This window comes from Mya arenaria, chromosome 4, assembly GCF_026914265.1.
Source record: "Mya arenaria isolate MELC-2E11 chromosome 4, ASM2691426v1".
In the NCBI taxonomy this organism is placed as follows: Eukaryota; Metazoa; Mollusca; class Bivalvia; order Myida; family Myidae; genus Mya; species Mya arenaria.
In genome coordinates this window covers 67,598,351-67,619,630 of record NC_069125.1, presented here as the reverse complement: position 1 = coordinate 67,619,630, position 21,280 = coordinate 67,598,351, and the positions used below count along the sequence as shown (strand labels likewise).

Below are 21,280 nucleotides of genomic sequence, written 5' to 3'. Positions count from 1 at the left end.
TGTGGCATAGCAATACATGTATATCAACAGATTCAAAATAAAACTGCTTCGTAGTTGTTTGGATTCCTCCTTGCCCGCTCATAGGCGGGACCGCTGGTGACTCGGTCGTAGAAATCCAGAAAGCCCGCAAGGTTCTCCTTGTTCACATTGGAGAAGAATTCCGTCATTGAGTCGTCAACCGACACCCCCGTGTCCACAAAGTCAGCACATGATTTACTAAGATGAGAGGCAAGTTTGTTGGTAGCACTTGCATAGCAAAATGGTTGAGAGGCCGGGACCGTCACTCGGTACCGCGGCAAGGCACTATAGCTCGTACGGTCCGAGGTGGGTCGGTTGGTGGTGGAGGCGGCCCTCAGGTCCTCCTGTGATGTTGACTGGGTGACGAACGGACGCCGCCTCCACTCCTGGGAATGTGGTCCACCCTTGTAAGATGATGTTTGTATTTCCATCCCAGCATCGTGCAGTGGAAGTGGCTTGCGTTTCCAAGAATTGTCACATGTAATTTTACCCTTGTGAATATCGCCTTCAGAACTACTTTTCTGAACACGCGGTGTTCTAATTCCCCAGAATGAATCGTCACTGCTTATTTGATTAGAACTTGAATCACTCCTTTTAGAGTCTGAGCTGAAGACTTTCTTAATTGCCAGCATTGATTTCCCTGCCTCCGTTGAGATGTTAACCCGCCTTCTCATAGTGATCCCCTCGCTGGCTTGTTTTGGGGTGGAACTCTTTGGCCCTGGGTTGGCGTCAAGCTCAAGGCTCCACTGGTTCCACACCCGGAACACCTTGTCCTCATTCGGAATCAAAAGCTTCTCTTCCCCAGATGACTCGAACGATGAAGAAGAGATGTAGCCGGAAGTGTTTGACTCTGTGTCGCACTGGCTTGAGAGGGACCCGGACGAGCACTTGATAGAGGAGGGGGGTGCCGCGAACGTTCCCATCTCCGCACTGACCCCTGTCACGCAAAACACCCGACCCTGTCTTCTTTCACTGCTCGACATTCTTGCGCAAGTCTGTAAATGACAAAAGGTACAAGTTCTGAATATGTACATGTAATATATCAACAAGATATATATATATAAATATTTGAAAGATGCCAATAAATATGAATAATACGAATACCTATTTCGGTTAGATATCCGATGCACAAGATGCTGTAATAATGATCTAGTTCAATGTCCTAAGTTGCAGTTTTAAATACCATTCAGTGGTTGAAACCTTTACATGGCTTAACCCTAGGACATATGTATACCAATTGTTGATAATAGGGATAGATTATTATTTAATAACAGTGCCTATTGTTCTTCTTTTGTTGGTATATCCGACAATTGGCTTTACTACCCAGTGTGAGAAACTACAATTGTCAAATATAACAGTTTTGCATTCTTCTTGTTGATATCTAAGATTGACGATAAGTGGAAATATCTGTTAAGACAGTCTTGACAAATGGCTTCATCGAACCCCGTCGTGTTATCATAATATACATAATAGCAGAATCTTTTTAGTTGGCAAGATTCCGCTTAAAATATTAATATTAAACAATGTATTATAAATACGATATGCATAAGAACAAAAAAGATACATTAGACTGTAATGCATATTAATTATAAAAAAAACAATATCTGCTCATGAAAAACTTGTATCAAAATTATAATTATGATGGCAACACTTGATATAAGTTGTGAAACATTATCCAAAACTACGTTTCAATATTTTCCTATCGTATTTGCTGCTAACATACCTTGCTTTTAGATACGACAGACGGCATATTGTATTCGAAGTGTATGCTGTTAATATTTGCCTTTCTTACTTAATTATAGTAAGACTGTTTCTAAAATTGTATGAACGTAAATTTTCAATACCTGGTTATATATCCTCATATTAAAATGTCAACATCTCATCTCCGCTTTTTGGCAGCCTCTTCCACTGGCTTACACGCGTTCTCCGTTACAAACCCTGGCAGCAATTATCGCAGTTTGCCGCGGACAATTAGCCTGCTAATTGACAATGACCGTCACAGAAAATAATACAACATTAATTAATTGTTAGCCAATCAAAACGATGCACCTAAAGCTGAGAAATAATACTCGTGTCATAGTTGACAGATAGAACCATTAATTGATATTGAATGGTTCTAATAATTGAAGTCTTACAGATAGAATAATTACAGTAGATATTACTGAACTTTTAAATTGTCCAAAAGTAAACATGATGAACAATGAATAAGCAATCATATAAATTATCCCGTTGATTGTTTAAAAATGGAAAAATCGTTATGACATTATATAGTACTTGTTCTTAAAATATGAGTATTTTCTGTTAAAATTACAAGTATATATACGGTCCAATCACGATTCTGTATATAATGTCTTGTTCAATAGTTAGTTTCAAAACATACACACACATTTCGGAGTGTTACATATTGATGCATCATTATCAAAATGAAAGAAGGAAATATGCAACTCTTGAAGGTTGGTATAACTTTTACTAATTTTAAATTAACGTTTTTTTAAAAAACAAAACAAAAAAACATGCGAAATCTTTTCACTTGTTTTGAACAGAAGAATTAGAGACTAGCGACATCTTCGCAAAAAGACAATTCTGTATACATACTACAAGGATGTAAACAAATGGTAGGTATTACAAAACGTATATTAATAATAATGTTGGAATGAATGATCATTGAATGTGTTGAATTATTGTATACAAAGTTTCGACGATATTGATGTGTTTATAGTTTTATAATTGAATGTAAATGTCATCACATGTCATTATTGGTTGTATTAACAATTCATTTAGTTTGTTTCTAATTCTAGACGTCATTAAAACAGTTGTAAACTTTTTTGTTGCGGATAGGTTTATTACTATAAATATCATATTCATTTTTAATATATCATTTTTTCATATTCTTTACTTACAAAATTATTCAGGTCAACATATACTTATTTTTCTCTCTTTTTGTTGTGGACTATAACGGAGTTTTTTTCCGGTCGTTTCCGCAACCATGCCGAGTATACCCGAATGTCACCCGTCAGGACACGTCATAGTGACCTCGGTGACACTGATCAATCGTGCTAAAAAAGATTTATGATTGCAGAATGTTCAAGCAGATATGTTACACTAATGAATTATCAAAATAAAAATCTTATTACGCCATGGTACATTTTAATAATCACATACGATACAGTGATTTTTAAAGTAAAGACAATAAGAAAATTAAACGCTTATGAAATACTACATATTATACTATTGATAGTCTAAACATACAGTTTTTTGGTTATAGCAATATATTAATGTAATGTATTTTTTATTTTAAATTCAATGTTTTGTGTGGGTTTTTTTTTTAAATAAACAAAAAATCAACATTGGCAAATTATATTTTGATGAAGCGTATAATTAAAAAACAAACGTAAAACAGGTTTTTCTTTAACTCGTTTTACTTCTAATAATAATTAAAGAGTAGGTTTATTTTCATAATGGCCCATTTCTGTCTATATCTGTATCAAAATAGCCTATGGAACAACATGGCACGATCTTTAACTGATAATGTTTAACCACTTGACATATAGTCAAAACATACATTTACAATTGTCACGGGTCACGTAGATTACATTTATTCCTTTTAACGGCGTTTAACTTTTCCTTAATCGAAAACACATCTTTACAGGTAGCATTTTATCCCAAACCGGATCTATCGATGCTGACACTTATTTATATAGATTAAAGGCTAGTGGTCAGGTGCTGATAGACAAATATTTAACCAATGTATAAATATTTTTTCCTTGCTAAGCATCAGTTGGCGTCCTTTGTTATAAATGACTTTAGTCTCGTTTTAAATCAAGATTCTAATCGCTGTACGGTAAAGATACATTAGCAAATCTTGGTACGGGAAGGTGCATGGTCTATTCATACATCAGGCGGAAGTAAATGGACTTGACGTTTGAATTAAAAACTGAACAATGTACGTAATGTCTGTAACGACACCACAAAAGCTGTCCCTAGTTGTAAGCCTTTCCCGAGCATTTTGTGTTTGATATTGAAGTATCTGGTGCCCGAAAAACCCTATTGAACAGAAACTTTTTGTCGCTTTTATAATTGAGATTGATAGGTTTGTGCTAACGTATTTTTTTTCGTTCATAGATCGCATTTTTAACGTGCAAAAAAATCGAAGTTGGTTAATGGCATTCTTGTTCACCAGAGTGATGATGCTAGGCGTACCACAGATTTATCATATCAAACCTCTGATGAATGAGAATGGTTAATGGAAGTAGATGGGTTTTAAAATTACAGCCCAACACATGTACAATATTACGTAAGCATGATTAATATACAGTTAAAACTCCCTTAACTATTATTTTAGTAGGTTGGTAAACTATATAAGAAGATAACGACACTATAATTATGGTATGCTACGTTATTAAAATTACTCATATTAAAATCTGTATCCCAAAAAACAACTTCTTGATGTAATTTCAATTCAATCCAGATGGACGGTCCATGTTCATTATAATACCTTAAGCTGATTTTTATCGCACGATTTCGTTTGAAGTGGAGTCAAAATTATCAATTAAACAATGTCCTGTGGGGGACAATTATTCATTACGTCGTACAATTTGAAGGCCCGGTTGTCATAGGCCACCCGATTGGGCAGTGTCAACAGTAGCAATTCATTTGTGTCATCATTGAAGCTAGTCATTGTTTAAAAAGTTGAACATGTCGAAATTGAAGTCAGTTTAAGTTAAACGCAAACGCATTCGGGATAGTGTCTTCAGATTGGAATTATTGTCGTTTTAAGCGTAAGTTTTAACATCATTTCATTGAAACTTAATACTCATGTAGATGCAATTTACGTACAAGGTTAGCTCTTGTAATGGTTTACATTACGTCTTCAGTATGATAAAATGGTGATTTAGAATACAACATGCTTTATTTTTACATTCTTTATCTTCACGTATGATTTTTTTTAACCGTTTTTTTTTAAATCTTATTAATACTATTAAACTCACATAATTTATTTTTTATTTTTTTATCACAATACAAGCCAAACAAATTTAAATGAAAAATTATAAAATATTTGTGAGCGATTTCAGAATATATGAAGAGTTTACATAAATGGTTAGGCTCTATTAATTGTCCCAACATTCAGCCATTTATAACACGGTGGTGGGGCGGGTATTCTGTCTGTCTCCGCCGCAGTAGCAATAATTCGATCTGTCAAGACAATCATGAAATATGAATGACCTAGACGAGTGGTTATGACTGGTCGGGGCGCCAACACAAGCAGACAAAAACAATTATTATTGAGAATGCTGTTTGAATATCGCCGACGTAAATAATCAAAAAATAATAAATGTTATTTCAAATCGATCATCTACCTTTCGTTCATTGATTGCCGTAGTAACGCATATAAATTGTTTGAAATCCTTTGTGCAAACATTAATTATTAAACGCTTTCTTAAAAATCTGCAACATTACGTTCTTTTGTTGTTGTTGGTGCTCTTACTGAAAAAATTGGTGTTTGATCTTGAAACTTTAATATTCTATTCTTGTTTTGATATTACAGATGTCCGAAGTTCACGGCATGAAGGACAGAGGCATTCCTCTGCGGGTCGAAGGCGGCACGCGATACGTCAAAGGAGCAACGAAGTACACAACTGTTAGTGACGTCATCAAAATGGTGCTTAAGAAAACTGGAATAGGGAAGGAATATCGCCATCTTTTCGCCATTTTCGAAATTTCTCTGCATGGCGAGACCATGGTACCATACAAGCAGAGAATACTAAAACTGATCGAGTCGTGGCACGGTGGCCCAAACAAATTGGCAATGAGAAGAGTAGATCCTATGGCAACGGTCACCGGGAGCGACACGGACTCATACCCGTCAAGGAAACTGGACATGATTAGAAAGAAATCTGACAATAAACCACGTGTAGAAAAGGAAGAGGATACGTACATGAAAACACTAGTTTCTTTGGCAAACTTCGTAGAGAAAGAGAAAGAAAGGTTGAATGGAAATGGTGATCACACTGTTGGATCCGGCAACAGTTCCGAGAGTGACAGCAGTTTGGGGGATATGGGGTCAATCCTCGATCAGTCGAAAATTGCTGGTATTGTTCACTTCTTTTCTGCTATGGCTCGAGCAAAACCAAAGAAAGAACGACTTCAACGAGATGCTGAAGGACATGACAAGGCCTCTAGAAATCGAAGACCAAACAGAGAAAAGTCAAGGCAACCGGCAAAGCAGAACAGAATGCGAACAAACCAAGCTCATTTGCCAAGAGGTTTATGGAAAGATGTACACCCTAATAAAATGTACAAAATAGAGAGAGTAAATTTTGGATTTATTGATGTAGAGCCGAGCTCAAGGGACCGAGTGTACCATGAGAGACAAGTGCAAACTCAGGGCGTTGAACTACCAACGCCCAGAGCAAGAGTGCAGAGAACAAAGGTTTTTAGGGCTCGACGAAGACTTCTTTCAAGTAGCAGGTCAGTATGTGCAGTTGACAGTCTTCATCCCTTAAAACCGCTTCCAGCTCAAAAGAACTCTATGCCTGACCAGTGTGTGAGCGGGTGTTCCCCACCAAGCTATGACCAAAATCTATGTCTCAGCAGATCTTACAACAACATGAGCGATATGTCATCAGTCTCGTCCTCTTCCTCCGACTTTGACAACGCCTTTGTGGTCAACGACACAGACCTGGGAATTATTTCCTGCAGAAGAAATACTATTACAGCTAGGCCGTTGTTTACAGAACATGGAAGCATGCATGAAGCACCCAAACTTGTGGATTACACGGTTTCTGAAGAAGAGGCCAGTGATATTGACAGTGACCTTGGCAGCGCCGGATCAAAATTCAGTTTCTACAGTGGTTCAAGCGGAAGCAGCATCGGGAGCTGCTGCCAGGGGGTTGAGAACAGCATGAAGTACAGTCAAAGAGTCCACAGTGCGTATGCGCGGAAGGAAGTAGATGTCACGCCGCACATGCGTGGAGAGGAGAATTTGGACATATCTGATTACATAAGATCAGTGTTCACAAAACAGTGCAGCGTGAATGAGGATGAGGAGATGGACAGTTTCATGAAGTCCGTCCTGCACGATTCATCCATGGATGAGGGGATGAGCTCCATGGACAATGGGAGCGATACAGAGTTCGTTCATTGACTTTAAATTGACGGTCATGTTCAATATGTGCTTGTGGAGAGAATTGTTAAAGATTAATACAGATTTTATTAAATGTACATAGTACATTTGTAAATAAATATTACATTGTTAAATATAATTGTAGATATGTGTACACAAATATTTCAATTGTATGTATTATAACCCATAAAACATGCTATCAATACTTACAAACGTGTTAGGATGAAAACGAAATTGTGCTTCACCAAAAAAAGTACATGTTTACAACCTTGATTAGATGCTTAAAAAATAAAATTTATTTACAACCGAACATGCTTTAGTTAATTTATGTTGTTTTTTTCTACAAATATTTATTATTGAAGTCCTATTTAGGGGATTGATGTTTTTTCAGAAATCCGCTGGTCAACTATTCAAGCCTCATACATAGGGCAAAAGAATAAAACAACATTATAGGGGCGATTCTCTTTAAAACTAAGATATAAAGTATTAGGTGGAGGGGAAAGTACATTTAACTAAACATTTTATTTGCATCATATTTCTTTAGAATAGTTATACTATGTGAATTGCTGCCCGAAAACTGGTACCGATTGTCTTTATACACGTCAAAATAGAACATATAGATAAAAAAATAACCTCTTGTAGAAAGAGTAAAAAAATACAATAGTTCACTTGTCTCCTAACCTCGATTTAGATGAAATCTACAACATGCTACATATTAAAGGTGGAATGCCGTAAATCTACCTATAAGACGGAATACAACGAGAACGAATTAATCAATGTATAAAGTACAGCTTCCGAGCTTGCTCATCTAATTCTCTTTTTTAACAACATGAATATAGCAAAAGTAACTATTAATGTAGATTTATCAAAAACAGATGCAAAACAACCACTGCCCTTTTGGTCAAATATAAAGATCACTTTACAGCGCGAGACCTCAAGTGGCACGGGTCAAGCTGGTCACATATTTCAATGATTGTTACATCGGGTGGCCACATTTCAAGTGTCCAAATGGGTGTTCAATATCATTAAATGGGCATTCCAATTATTGCCATCGGTGTTAAACAAGATGTGAACTGACGTCGCTGGGTTCGGTAATGAGGCGGCCAACATTGGCGTGAAATGGAGTTGAACATACAAGAATTACCCTCTTTAATGCAATTTAACAACAGTCGTGCTTTAGGTCCAGCCATAGAAAGCGGACGCAAGTCTTCAACATTGTCTTACTCGTGTAATATAGGTCAAGGTCGAACATAGATAATGTCAAGCAAAACCCTAGTTTGCTAGGAAAGAAATAAGAAATTATAAATGTACAAAAGTCAGTTTTTTATCCTTCGACTAGGTCAGAGTGCCTTACTTAATAGCATCTTGGCAAGATGTCATATACTGAATTTTAATCAAGGTCAGTTTGCCAAAACTTATTAAAATCAAATAACATTATATCCATGAAAAGCATTATATTTCACATATTGTGTTGGATACAATTCATTAGAACACTTATTCGTATATTAAACCCTATAAAAACTCAAATCTGTATTTTCTGCTGCGCAACCATTTAACATATATACATACTGTTTAATTTCTAAGTCAAGTTCGTTTTAACAGGTAACACCTGATCAATTCTAGGACAAATGAAAGGAACACTCGTTGATACCCTAGTGGGCGATGTATTTCGACTATCAAACATGGAAAATAAGACCTTTTTTAAGTCCGACTCAAGTTCAAATATAGATCTTGACGCCCAAAACGGACAAATTATTAAATTAAAAAAGCACAATCTATCTAAACACGTCAAATTCCATTTTTGATAGCATTTTCAGAGAGCATATTACAACATATTGCCTGCATAGCGTCTATGTCAAGTTCGAACAGTGGTTAAAACGCCCCCAATTTGGTCAAAACGCCTCCATTTTGGTCAAAACGCCCCCATTTTGGTCAAATAGCCCCCACTCCTTTTTTTATTTGAAATTATATTTGAAGCTAAGTTGTAATATTTTTTTATAAACTGATTTCAATACATAGCATATGTTGACAATTGAAATGTTTTAAAATATATTATTATATGTTATTAAATATATTAATTAAATATATTAAAAATAATTTGCACATATTAAAGATTTATTAATTAGAGAAGATAGGGCTTCTAAATTATCACATTGTGCAATAATCATTTTAAGAACGATTAAAGTTGGTTCACACCATCAATGTAAAAATGAGTTCATGAATGTGGTGCTGGCTGACAATTTTTTAAGTAAATATTGGATTTATTCACTTTTTAAGTCGTATTTATTAATTGCGAGTGTTCGGTTGCAAAATGGAATGTGTAGATTGTGAGAAGGAGGTGCGGCCTACATGTCGGCAGCATGGAGTGGAATGCGAACACTGTGTTTCATGGGAACCTGGTCAAATAGCCCCCAAGTCAAATAGCCCCCAAGTCGAATAGCCCCCATTTTGGTCAAATAGCCCCCACACTTTTGGTCTAATAGCCCCCACTGCGAAAAAAATGGTCAAAACGCCCCCAATTTGGTCAAAATGCCCCCATTTTGGACAAATAGCCCCCACTTCTTTTTTAATTTTAAAATATATTTGAAGGTAAGTTGTAATATTTTTAAATTATTTGAATATAAGTTGTAATATTTTTAAGATATTTGAATGTATATTTGAAGGTAAGTGGTAATATTTTTAAGATATGTGTATATATATCCGCCTGGTCTCAGAACAACGCTTCAAGCGTTACTATAGAAGGCAGCGTACAGGCCCATACATGGACGTGTGTCCGCTGCATGGGACATGTACAAATCTTGCGATCTGACCGACACCGGCCTGCTAAAAAAGATTTCCTCTATATATGTGCACACCGTCCCCAAAACAATGAAACAGAAGATTAGTGACAGCTGCTTATTACTTTGTATTAACATATGATATACGTTCTCCATCTATGTTAATGTATATTGTATTGTGCAATGAGAATGCATAATACATTTTACCGTACATTGTAAATGTGTATTTAAAAGATGTGAATAATGTGAAAATTATTTCAAAATTAAAAAAAAGTTAAATTATATATTCTTGTTGTTCCTTAATTTTGGACCGAGCCGATTTTTGCGAAAATGCATGGAAACCAGTTATATAAGAATGTTGACCAAAAAATAGATGGCAGATTTTTATATTCAAGTTCGAAAATTGATGTTTTGAGCATTTCAGTTTTAGCCATAAAATGTTAATTTTCGAACGGAAATATGAAAATCTGTAATCTGATCTTTTGTCAGCAATCTTTTAGCACTGGTTTGCAGATATTATTACCCAAAAATTTGCTCTTTCCAAGACAAAAATTAAATTAATTAATTACACTTTTAAAAAAAAATAAAGGTTAAAAAGTGTTTTGGAATAACAAAAGTATGCATACATACATATAAAAAAAGAGGGGGCGTTTTTTGGGGGCTATTTGACCAATTTTAAAATGTGAGCGGGGGCTATTTGCCCAAAATGGGGGCTTTTTGACTTGGGGGCTTTTTAACTTGGGGGCTATTTGACTAGGAAGCGTTTCATGGCGATCAGCATATAATTGTTGGTTATTGTACACCTCACTAAGCCTGTAGCATAAGACAATGTCAATAGACAAATATTGATGCAATTCAAATGTTCTGTTCTGTATCACGTATTTGCCGTCGTATATGCTTAAAAAAGTAATCAATTAATTAGAAAATGAGAATGTCATCATCTGTTAGTATGTAAGGAATTTTATGATATACGAAAAATAATTTAAAACGTTTGTTATTCTTACTTGGTTAAATTGTCAGATTTATTGATATACAAATAATGTTTGTTGTACTTCATTTTGTAAAATTAAAGGCTTAAAAATGTTTTGGAATAACATAAGTATGCATACATACATATATTTTTTTTTTCTTAAAAGTGGGGGCGTTTTTGGGGGGCTATTTGACTAAATTTAAAATCTGAGTGGGGGCTATTTGACCAAAATGGGGGCTATTTGACTTGGGGCTAATTGACTAGGAAGCGATGGGACAACACAGAGAAAAGCATGCTTTAACGTGTCGGGCCTCCGTCATTACAGTGATAGCGAATACATCGGTGCTTGCATATTTAATGTGACTACTTAAAGGGACTCGCTCATATTTTTGCACCACTTCTTTGTTTCGCGGGAATGCAACTGAACACACTTTTAACTATTTAACTCTTTGATACCAAACATTCAGACACGATAACACCTAAAGTATGAACACAATATTTTGGTTTTAGTGGGGTGTGAGCCTACGCCGGTACAGTCAATAAAAAATAAGAAAACTAGCAACAAAACCTCACGCCCACAAGGACTCATTTCTCAAATATTAGGATAACTTTACCCTTTAGCCCTTTTTGAATCGCGTATCTAACATATACCATTTACTATTTGTTGAAGGGTTCCGTCCGTCAGTATCTTAGAATAAACACTCCTTATGATTTGTCACACATTATTTCGTCGTACAAAAAAAATGCATTTTTACAAAAAACATCAGCCAGTCCAAAACGCATTGATTCCCCTTTACACGTGCCAGAAAGGGTTATTAACTCTACGCGGAGTTTGCAGACCAATTCAGAATGATAGGATCAGGATTAATCGTTGTAATATTACCTTAAATATGTAATACTTAGATGACATGAAGTAACATTTGAATGATTAAGAATGAGCTGAGTAAGGGCAGCGAACGAGCCTTTCTTAATCATTAAAATATTACTTCAAGTCATTTAACCGACTAAGAATACAACCACATTGGATGACACAATGTCAACGCAAAATGTGACGCAGGAAGTGTGCATCGAACAAGTGGCAATACCTTTAAACAACCGCAAAAGTTAATTGTTTTTTTAGGATAACGCCTAGTTCTTAATGATTGCCTATGTGCAATTTCATTCGCTGAAAATATAGGTTGTATTCTAAGTTTACAATGCGTTGCGTATAGAAAAACTTTGTAAAAATCTTGGCACCCTCTACTACGTGCTATCAAGTATAACATACTGTTTCGCTTTGATGTAACCCAGACTCATTTGATATTGATGCCATAAAGTGTTCAAATGTTCCATACGGCTCCAGACTTAATATACATATCTGACGTGCAAATATTTTAATTTTATATCGCATCTTCTTAGTTCGAACGAGGACATATTTTTGTGCAATACGTTACCAAAAAAAGATATTTGTAATGCTAGCGCATTATGTTAAGCGGATGATATTCTAGATTTGTTCTCTGGACTCCCATTTGTTTCAATTTCATAGCACGCTTGTATAATATTGTCAGAGCATGCAATTGCATATAAACAGGGCGAACATTCGAACATATTTCAATTCTCATTGGTCAAAAAAGAAGTGCATACACATGTACGCTTCTGAATGTCCGAAGCACAAATAAATTGACCACAATGAACTAGTATTTGTTTTAATTCAATTATCATTCTTTCCTCATCAACTGTGGTAACTAGAAAGTGATCGTTCAATGATATTGATACCCACAAAGTATGCCCGCGAAGGACACTTCCCGCTGACAGCCGACCAAATGACCATATTTGATGGAAATTGGAGAATAATGTCACTTGTTTTTTGTCAAATTAATTGTAAAAGGGTGAATTAAACTGTCATAAAAGCTGATTTCACGCTGTACAAAAATACGTTGGACGTCTTACAGTGAATAATTTATCTGAACAGTGGTCATCTTGGCCCGGTTCATGTCATCGTGTCCGGAGACTGGACGTCTGACTAGATGGAGAAATGATGACCGGCACTCGAGGGGGGACGGGCAGGAATGCCGGATACTTCACTGTTAACTATGAGAAACTGTACCCGCAACGTGAACTACTCAATCAGTCCCCTAATCGTAGCTTGCCCAACACTGACTATAATTGCATATACTGTAATACATAATTTGCCACGAATAAGTAACTCTTATCTTCGCAAAAGGAATAAAAGCCATAGCAATGAAAACATCTAGAAAGCAACAACGTTTAGTGGTATGAATTTACTTTAATGTTTTTAAATAAAGTTGAAATGAGCCATTGTTTGTTAAAGCGTTTCTATGATTCATTATTTAGTTTTTGAATCGTTGACCACTTGAGATACGTTTAAGATAAATCACCTTTTTTCAATGTTACTTCTTGTTTGTATTCTATGGCAATTTTACGGCATTTTGTTGCCAATTGATAACAAAACTAATGAATCCAGTAACATCATTTAAATAGATGATTTTCACAGATAACTACACGAGAACACCTTGTATCCTGTAACCCCTTGTATGACACTATTATATCCCCGTTATGGACCCTATCGTATCTGATTGGCCTTAAATGATTGATTGTTTAAGTGTTTCAATGTTAACAACTGTCTTATGAGTCACAACCTTAAACCTTCGAAACATTCAATACATTTTTTTTTAATTCACTTGTTCATTATTTTTAAATTCTTCTGTGCAAGCACATGCACCATTTAGGGCAAATATTTAGTTGTTAATAAGTTATTTACCGTTTTGATAATTGTGTCCACAACGATACTGCATGCCAATGACCATTTGTATTAAGTATTAACTAAAGAGTAAAGTGGGAACAAAACGCAACTGAATGGCACTGGGGGCATTTTGAGAAACGTGTATTGTAATAGTGGTATGTCCAGAGAGTAAAGAGCAATACATTATTATGTATCATGTGTGCTCATAGTGACTGGGGTATTATACATATGTTCGAATATAAGTATGCTCCCTTGAGAACACAAAACAGTCAGTGTATGGCTAGTTAAACGACCCGCTCAAATGACATTGAAAAATAGAAAAAAAGTGCTGAGAATAATTAAATTGAGTTATGTTATTTTTCATGTACATTAGACTTTAGATTTTCATCAAAAGATAGTAAATGTATTTGTAGAGGTAGAAGGGTACTTACAATTGTTGAGTAACCTAAAGGAAACAGAGAAAATCATATTTTCCTACTTTTTTTGTTTGCATTAAAATACACCGAAAACAGGTGTTTGTATAGGAATTCTACAATGAAGCTTTGATTGCTGGTTTGCGTAAACGTATCAGGGCTTTTTTATTACTGTGATTCAAAAGTTTTTTACATTTTGATGTTGGCGTTTCCTGGTATTATTTATTATTTTAGTTTTAAAAAGCATCCGTTTGAGTCCTTTAGTCATATAATTGAATGTTGGCGGACTAGACGTTGATAAGATTATGATAGTTCAATAGTTTGTATACCTTCACTTTCAATAATTGAAACACAGGTAAAATAATCAGTTTAAAGTGACACTCTTATTCAAAATCAATACATACACATGTATAACAAACACATATTTTGAGTGATAAACCTTTAAATACTTACTAAACAATGAATTCGTGGAACATATTAATTACTGATAACAAGATTATAAAAAAAAAGCATTCTTTTTTAAATGATTGGTGAGTGCTAAATATTTTACTTTCTTCTATCGTCTGATAAGGTAGAAATACCGTGTTTTCTGCACCTTTCTTTCAAATTGAACTCGGTATCCTTCATAAGAACCATTGTTTTCGATATTTATTCAACCTCTATAGTATATTAAAACAATTGTATTATATATGTATAATGCACTCTCGCATTTATCAACTATTGCCATGCCATGTCTTATGTTATTGTAACAACGATGAACTGTATATGTTCAAGTTAACAATAAATTTTCTGTTCTGTTCTTCTGTTCTGTTCTGTATTAATTGTGGTGAATCTTATTTGGGAGTAAGAGTGCATCTTTAACTTAACTGCATAGATTAAAGCCAATATGTCAAATTGATATACAATTTTAAAATATAAAAATCTATGACACGATCGATAGCAGTATTAGATGGCCTGGATTGCTCAGTGACAATGTAAAACTCAGGTTTCTGACCGTCTGTGGCAGTCTTGGGTGGGGCTGACCTCGGGACCCCGGGACACAGATGTGTCAGCGATATACCGCTTTGTGACCTATTGTTTACCGATATGTAATTACAACAATGTTTACATTTTAATTATGAAATACAAACGTTTAATTGCAATAAAATGGTCGTAAAGTTCAGTTTAATGTCTGTTTTATCACTTGTTTTAAATTTTGTCTAAAATATTGTTATCTTACGATTCTTTATGATTTTAATATAATGAACACGAATCTGAGTCTAGTTTCTTCTGTATACCTTCTATTTGAAAAAAACCCTGTTTTTGAAGAAATTCTTTACAAATAAAGAGTTCTGTGTTTTTCTGTATACAATTATTTTTTCATGAATGAAAATGTCTTTCTGAAACGAAAGAGCGTCACAGCCTATTTCCTTGCTATCATCCATTAAACTGAATAAGGGTATTATAGTCATAAAATCACTTGTTGCATCAAATGCTTGAAACATGAGAAGTGAGAATAACTTTAAATCTTCAAAAACCCGAAAAATAAATACGTTTTAAGCAAAGTTTATTATTATAGATTATGGTTGTCCGTGGTTAAGTGGCTTAGAGCAAGATTTATGGCAATTGTGAACAAAACATGTTCAAAGGTTGTTTTTCATTATCACATAAAGTCAAAGCAAGAAATAACAATAAAAACAATTTGACTATCAGCAATTGTAAACAACAATATTCTTATAGTTAAGCGATTCCACACCAGTAATGTGTTTAAGTGTTTGTAAGTCGGATTACCGGCACATTTCCTTATGTAAATCAACGGGGTCCCTAAGTATTCGAGGGAGGTTTACCCGTAATCCCTTGACAAACAATCCCGTGTCCTGACAGGCTCTAACCCATTATTGCCATCGTGCTGGCCCGATCCAATTAGCCTCTAGAAAAGAGAAAATTAATTGCAATTGTGCAAAGAGCATGGGGGCATTGTTTTATTTGTCTTTTACCATAAAAGGCATGAATGTCAGTTTTTCTCTCTGTTGGGGTTACCGGAAGTGAGCGCGTGACAGGGTAGATGACTTTTGTTCTGTGCAGACGACAATTTTCTTGTGCGAGCGCCCACCCATAATGCCTTTCGGGCGTTACGGTAATGACATTTTACTGCCTTCAATGTCACGTGATAAGAGTATAAAATAGATTGCTGACATTCATCTGAATTATAAAATTCAATTTACACCAGCAGTTAACAAGTCATAAAACACTTAAGAGCAAAACGCTCTGTGAGTAGACTGATTACAAAAGGAATTGCTTTAGTAAAAGTTTTGGATCACTGACAAGGTTGGTTATTTTAATACTTGTTTTTTATATTAAAAATAATTAATGATAATAAAATTAATGAATTCCGATTTAAACTTTGATGTTTAATATATTCACCTAGTTGTGATGTGTTTTACACCGGTCTAGATGAGAAACTGTATAACTTTAGACAATAATTTAAATCGTCTTAAGATTTATGTTATTTCAATTTCTTTTAATTGGCCTTTAATAAGAACATTCAGACTTTAGTGAACGACGTAAAGAAAGCTTTTTGCTTTAAACTGAACTTAATTTTACTGGTTAATTAATATTCAATTTTGGATGAGTTTATCCAAAATAAAGAAAGCAAATATAACATTATATTAATACTAAATCATAAATATAATTTAATATATATATATTAAAATCATTGTTAGATGGTTCAATAATTTATCAATATACATATATTCTCATAATATAGAAGGTTGAGATAGTGTAGGAATGTTGGTTCAAGGGTTCTCTGATGTCCTTTTCAAATTGTGTGATCAAAATGCTTGTAAAACATTTTAAAACAATTACAGTGTTTAAATAAGATGTTATCTGAAAGATAAACACAATATAGCGCCGGAAAGGGATAAAAGGGTCCGGTGACACTTGACATGAATCAAGCCCCTAAGATGTTCATTGAACTGGGTTCACATAAAGTTAACGTAGATAATCTCTGTGGCTAGACTGCCATGTAATCACACATAAACGTATTTAATCACTACACATATTTATTCGTCAAGTCAAAACTTAGAAGGAATCACCAGACTGGATGTCTGGACTGACTATATCCTGGAAACCACAGAATCCGTGTTGGCTAATTACTGAAACCTTGCCTAACTTATGGTCCAAGAGTATCATGTGTTCATGTTTTCTTTCATTAATGCAATACGTTGATTATTCAGAGCTTCGTTAGAGTTAACAACGTGATTAACGACTTCAACTTCAAAGTTTATTGACAAATCGGCATATAACAATACCTTTGGCCACTAAACGACATGGTTGTTTGACTTTTAAAAGTTAAATAGTTGATGATGTGCTCATATATTCAAAAATAAGCAAGATCGGCTGAAAAAGTAGTCTCAAATAATGTAAGAAGGACATCAGATTACAAGAGTATCCATTAAACTTTAGTAAGGACTTAAACGTTAACAACTTAGTTTACAGTGTTGTTAACTTCAACTTAAGTTGTGAACAATCGACCCTCTGCCACATAAGACGTTTCAAAAACACAGTAGTTTTCGTGCATGTCAGTTATGTTTGATATTTTTATGGTTATCTTTTCTTTGATACAGTCATATGTACACATTTAGAAGGATATAATGGGATGATATTAAAAAGAAGGAAAGTTAAGATCCCCTATCTCTAATTTAGAAAAATGGCTCCAATTGTGGTATGGGGGTTGGCTAATTGTAGCATATAATGGTGCAGTCTAATTTAATGTATGCAGATTTGTTCTACCAGATTGACTTAAAAAATGAGTATTGGGCGGCGGTATAGCTATATCAGACATTAAATATATTCTACCGCATGTCGTATAGCGTTCCCCTTAGACGGTGCCTTAATTGGTCGTTTCTTTAAAATCAAGCATTATTGCATAGTACATATGGTCATATATATCCAGTTAGTGTATTGCTTCTCCTTCTTAAACTCATATTTTCGATCTTGAATGGTTCATTGTCAGGGAACATTAAGACTAGTGACTAAACAGTTAACCATGATACTAAACTATCCGTACTTGGCTGATTTAACGTTAAAAGCGAGCCACTGTAATGATGGCCATTAATCACGGCAATGTTGCGGGGTCCGTCCTGGACCCTGACACCCTTGTTACCGATATCATCTCTCCCCTCAACTTAGACAGGCCGTGAAAAATTGCACCCATATACTTTAATAGAAGATCTTAGAAAGACATAGTAATGTTCATATGTCTGATTTATTTAGTAAATTACTAATGTATGGCGCAAATGCAAAGAATGAAACCAAAACTGATCAAGTCACAGCAGAGGCTCTGAAGTCCTAATTGCGCGTAATTACAGAGCAGTCAAGACATTTTGCTTGACTTTTAAAGCTGCTATATACTGGTAGAAAAGGTAAAATATAGTATTAAATTTGAAATATTATATCTTTGATTGACTTTGAAGACAGATTCTTCAGCACACTATCGGTAGTTTCATACTATCAGCATATATACCAGTTCATATCTATTCCTGTTAATTTCAAGATAAAAGTTTGCTTATTAATAATATTCCATCCAAGATATATACCGAAATCTTACAGAAGTATGGGTGAAATTTTCATAAATCATTTCTATGCATCGCCATGTACTTGTCTCAGAGTACATCAGATATTCGGATATATCATAACTCATCTTTGGTTTCTTTTGTTTTAAAGATATTATCAGAGAAAAACAAAAATGTTGATCTCAAGGTTTAGAAATGTAGAGGAAATAATGATGATATAAACACATGTGATAATGAGATTCTGTTATCTGATCTGATTTGACTCCTTGTTTACTTTAAATTTTCTTTTTTTGCGGGCCGCTGAATCTTTGATCTTGTTTACCGACAAAGAAAACAATTTAATGGGAGGGAAAATTAGAGAAAATCATAATAATAACATTAATAACATTGAAAGAAACACGTTAATATCTGTTGATGGACATAGTTTATCAAACTCATCTTCAGCGTATATATATGAAATGTAAGCTAACTTCTTAGTATACTTCACTGGCTCAAAGTGTTAACATTAACTCATTTTGGACAAAATGGTTTTCTCAAACATCATTTCGTTTGTAAGTCATATTGTTTTCATTTATAAAGTTGTTTATTTCAATACTTTATTTAGTTTCGACATACATGATGATTTACATGGCAATGATCCATGGTTTAAATGCGCTTCTAGTGCGTCTCCAAATTTGGAATATTGTTTAAAAAATTGTTGAACAGCGTTTCATACTGTTATATAATTTATATACTTTGATTATAATAGTTCTCTTGTCTCTTCCAGATGGCTGAGAATCGCAGAAGAAAGTACGTCGAGGTTCCATTGACAATTGGTGACAACATCCGATACATCAAGGGCGTGACGAAGTACACAACTTGTGGTGACATTGTCAAGATGGTGCTCCGTAAACTGGAGGACGGGAAGGAGCAAGCCGACTCGCACGCCTATGGAATCTTCGAGTCCTCTCGGGGTATCGAACGACCTATCCCTACAAAGAGTCGTCTGCTAAAAGTTATGCGATCGTGGGGAATGGACAATCAGTTTGAGTTCATCTTTCGCAAAATTGCCCCAAAAATCACCATGCCAAAGATGTCCGAAGCCAAACGCAGGAAGCTGACCAACAGAAACAGGCTTACCCAGGAGGCAGGTAGCAATGCGGGGCAGTGTGCAGCAAGTCGGTATTCACACCCAAATGAGTTTGTCAAGGAACTGTATTTTAATGATTCTGATAGCAGTGATGACGAGGATGTGCCATCAGTAAGTCAGGGAAATCTCATGGACCAGAGGTTTGTTCTGGGCCAGACACACATGACATCCTGTGAAATTAGCAGGAACGTTACAGGACAGTCGTTCCATGAGACATTTGTAGTCAACCAAAATTCAACAGTTACAAGTGACGTGTCGAGTGTTAAATATGCAACAAGAAAGACTCTGAAACACAAGCCGTCAACAATGGTAACTAATCCCAAGTTTCCAATCGAAAAGTCAGGAACGGTAGCAGATAAAGGCTGTGCAGGAAACAACAAAGACGCCCACCGTCATGTTAAAAGGCACGAACGACTGGCTAAAGACATTGTCTCCAAAATCTCTAAACTAAACCAGCGTGAGGGCAAGGACGCTCTGTTGCAGAGGTACTTCTCTGAGTACATGACCTACCGATCCCCGAGCAGCCGCTACCTCGACACCAGGTTCCGTGAGCGAGGAGATGGCGCCGAGGAGGATACCAGAGCGAACGTAAACGCCGACATCGGCACTAATGCAACAAACAACATTACCCCCTGCCTTCGAGGGCGACGAGTGCCGACCGTGCTCACGTACGACGACTGCGATAATGACTCCGGGCACGAAGGGACAGACGACGGCAACGACTTCAACACCGCGTTCATCAGCGAAAAGTACCAAAGAGATGCTCAGCCGGTCAATTCTGCTACATTCAATGTAAGCACAGCCGACCACTGCCAGTACCAGAAGCTGGTCGACTACAGCATCAGCGAGAGCGAGGCAGACAGCATCCTTTCGGACCCGAGTGAGATAAGCAGGATGAGCGAGCATGCGCACAACGTGAGCAGTGTGTCGGACATCGTGCGGACAGCGTTCTCTGAGTCTGGGACTGGAAGTGAAGACGACGCCATGGAGAGCTTCATGAGGACGCGTCTGGAGGAGGATTTTTCAGACGAGGGCCTCAGCTCCCTGGGCAGTGACGACGAAAAGGAAATCCTTGTGTAGACCACGACCGCAAAATAGAACATCACTGTGCTGCATGCGCTTGAGCCGCCCGTGTAGTGCGAGCTATTTGTTGCAAAAGACAAAGATTCTTTGAACGTTTGAAAGGTGGCTTTTCGCTTATGCGAACTTTTTTCTCTTTCTGTCGATCTCTTGTATATTGTTGATGGTGCTATGAATTGTATACATATATTTGTATGAAACTTTTGATACACTGTTGCATTTTGTTGCTATGATGTTTTGTTTTGAATTTAAATTAAATAATATATAAAATATACAGCTTGTTTATTGTTCAAATCGTATGTTAATCTATTCCCACATACATGTGGTTTCAACGTAACTGACCTAGTATTTAAATATTCATTTTGACAAATAGGACTAAAATTGCGGATGGAAATTAAACCAAACATTTCGACACTTATTTATGTTGGACAGTTTTCTGTGTATCCAGGAAAGTGTAAACAAACGTTACATAGC

The 21,280-nt window shown here is 35.7% G+C and overlaps 3 protein-coding genes across 4 annotated transcripts; 2 read left to right on the top strand and 1 right to left on the bottom strand.

Annotated features, from left to right (window-relative positions):
* Positions 1-1,946, bottom strand: LOC128229729 (uncharacterized). Of its 2 annotated transcripts, none has more exons than XM_052941538.1 (2): positions 1,863-1,946; positions 1-1,013 (listed from the first exon to the last, which is right to left on the bottom strand). In XM_052941538.1, the coding sequence occupies exons 1-2, from the start codon at positions 1,878-1,880 to the stop codon at positions 33-35; spliced, it is 999 nt and encodes a 332-aa protein (XP_052797498.1). In that variant the 5' UTR covers positions 1,881-1,946; the 3' UTR covers positions 1-32. The 2 variants fall into 2 exon arrangements, with proteins under 2 accessions (XP_052797498.1, XP_052797499.1); XM_052941539.1 differs by lacking the exon at positions 1,863-1,946 and adding an exon at positions 1,123-1,231.
* Positions 1,947-5,563: 3,617 nt separating this feature from the next.
* LOC128231023 (uncharacterized) lies at positions 5,564-7,162 on the top strand. The gene has a single exon (XM_052943448.1). The coding sequence runs from the start codon at positions 5,564-5,566 to the stop codon at positions 7,160-7,162; it is 1,599 nt and encodes a 532-aa protein (XP_052799408.1).
* A 9,090-nt stretch (positions 7,163-16,252) lies between these two features.
* Positions 16,253-20,960, top strand: LOC128229817 (uncharacterized). The gene is made up of 2 exons (XM_052941635.1): positions 16,253-16,351; positions 19,364-20,960. The coding sequence occupies exon 2, from the start codon at positions 19,364-19,366 to the stop codon at positions 20,804-20,806; it is 1,443 nt and encodes a 480-aa protein (XP_052797595.1). The 5' UTR covers positions 16,253-16,351; the 3' UTR covers positions 20,807-20,960.
* Positions 20,961-21,280: the final 320 nt, after the last annotated feature.

Bases quoted from the DNA above. Each gene is read 5' to 3' on its own strand.
- LOC128229817 (XM_052941635.1), top strand. From the start codon at position 19,364: ATGGCTGAGAATCGCAGAAGAAAGTACGTCGAGGTTCCATTGACAATT.
- LOC128231023 (XM_052943448.1), top strand. From the start codon at position 5,564: ATGTCCGAAGTTCACGGCATGAAGGACAGAGGCATTCCTCTGCGGGTC.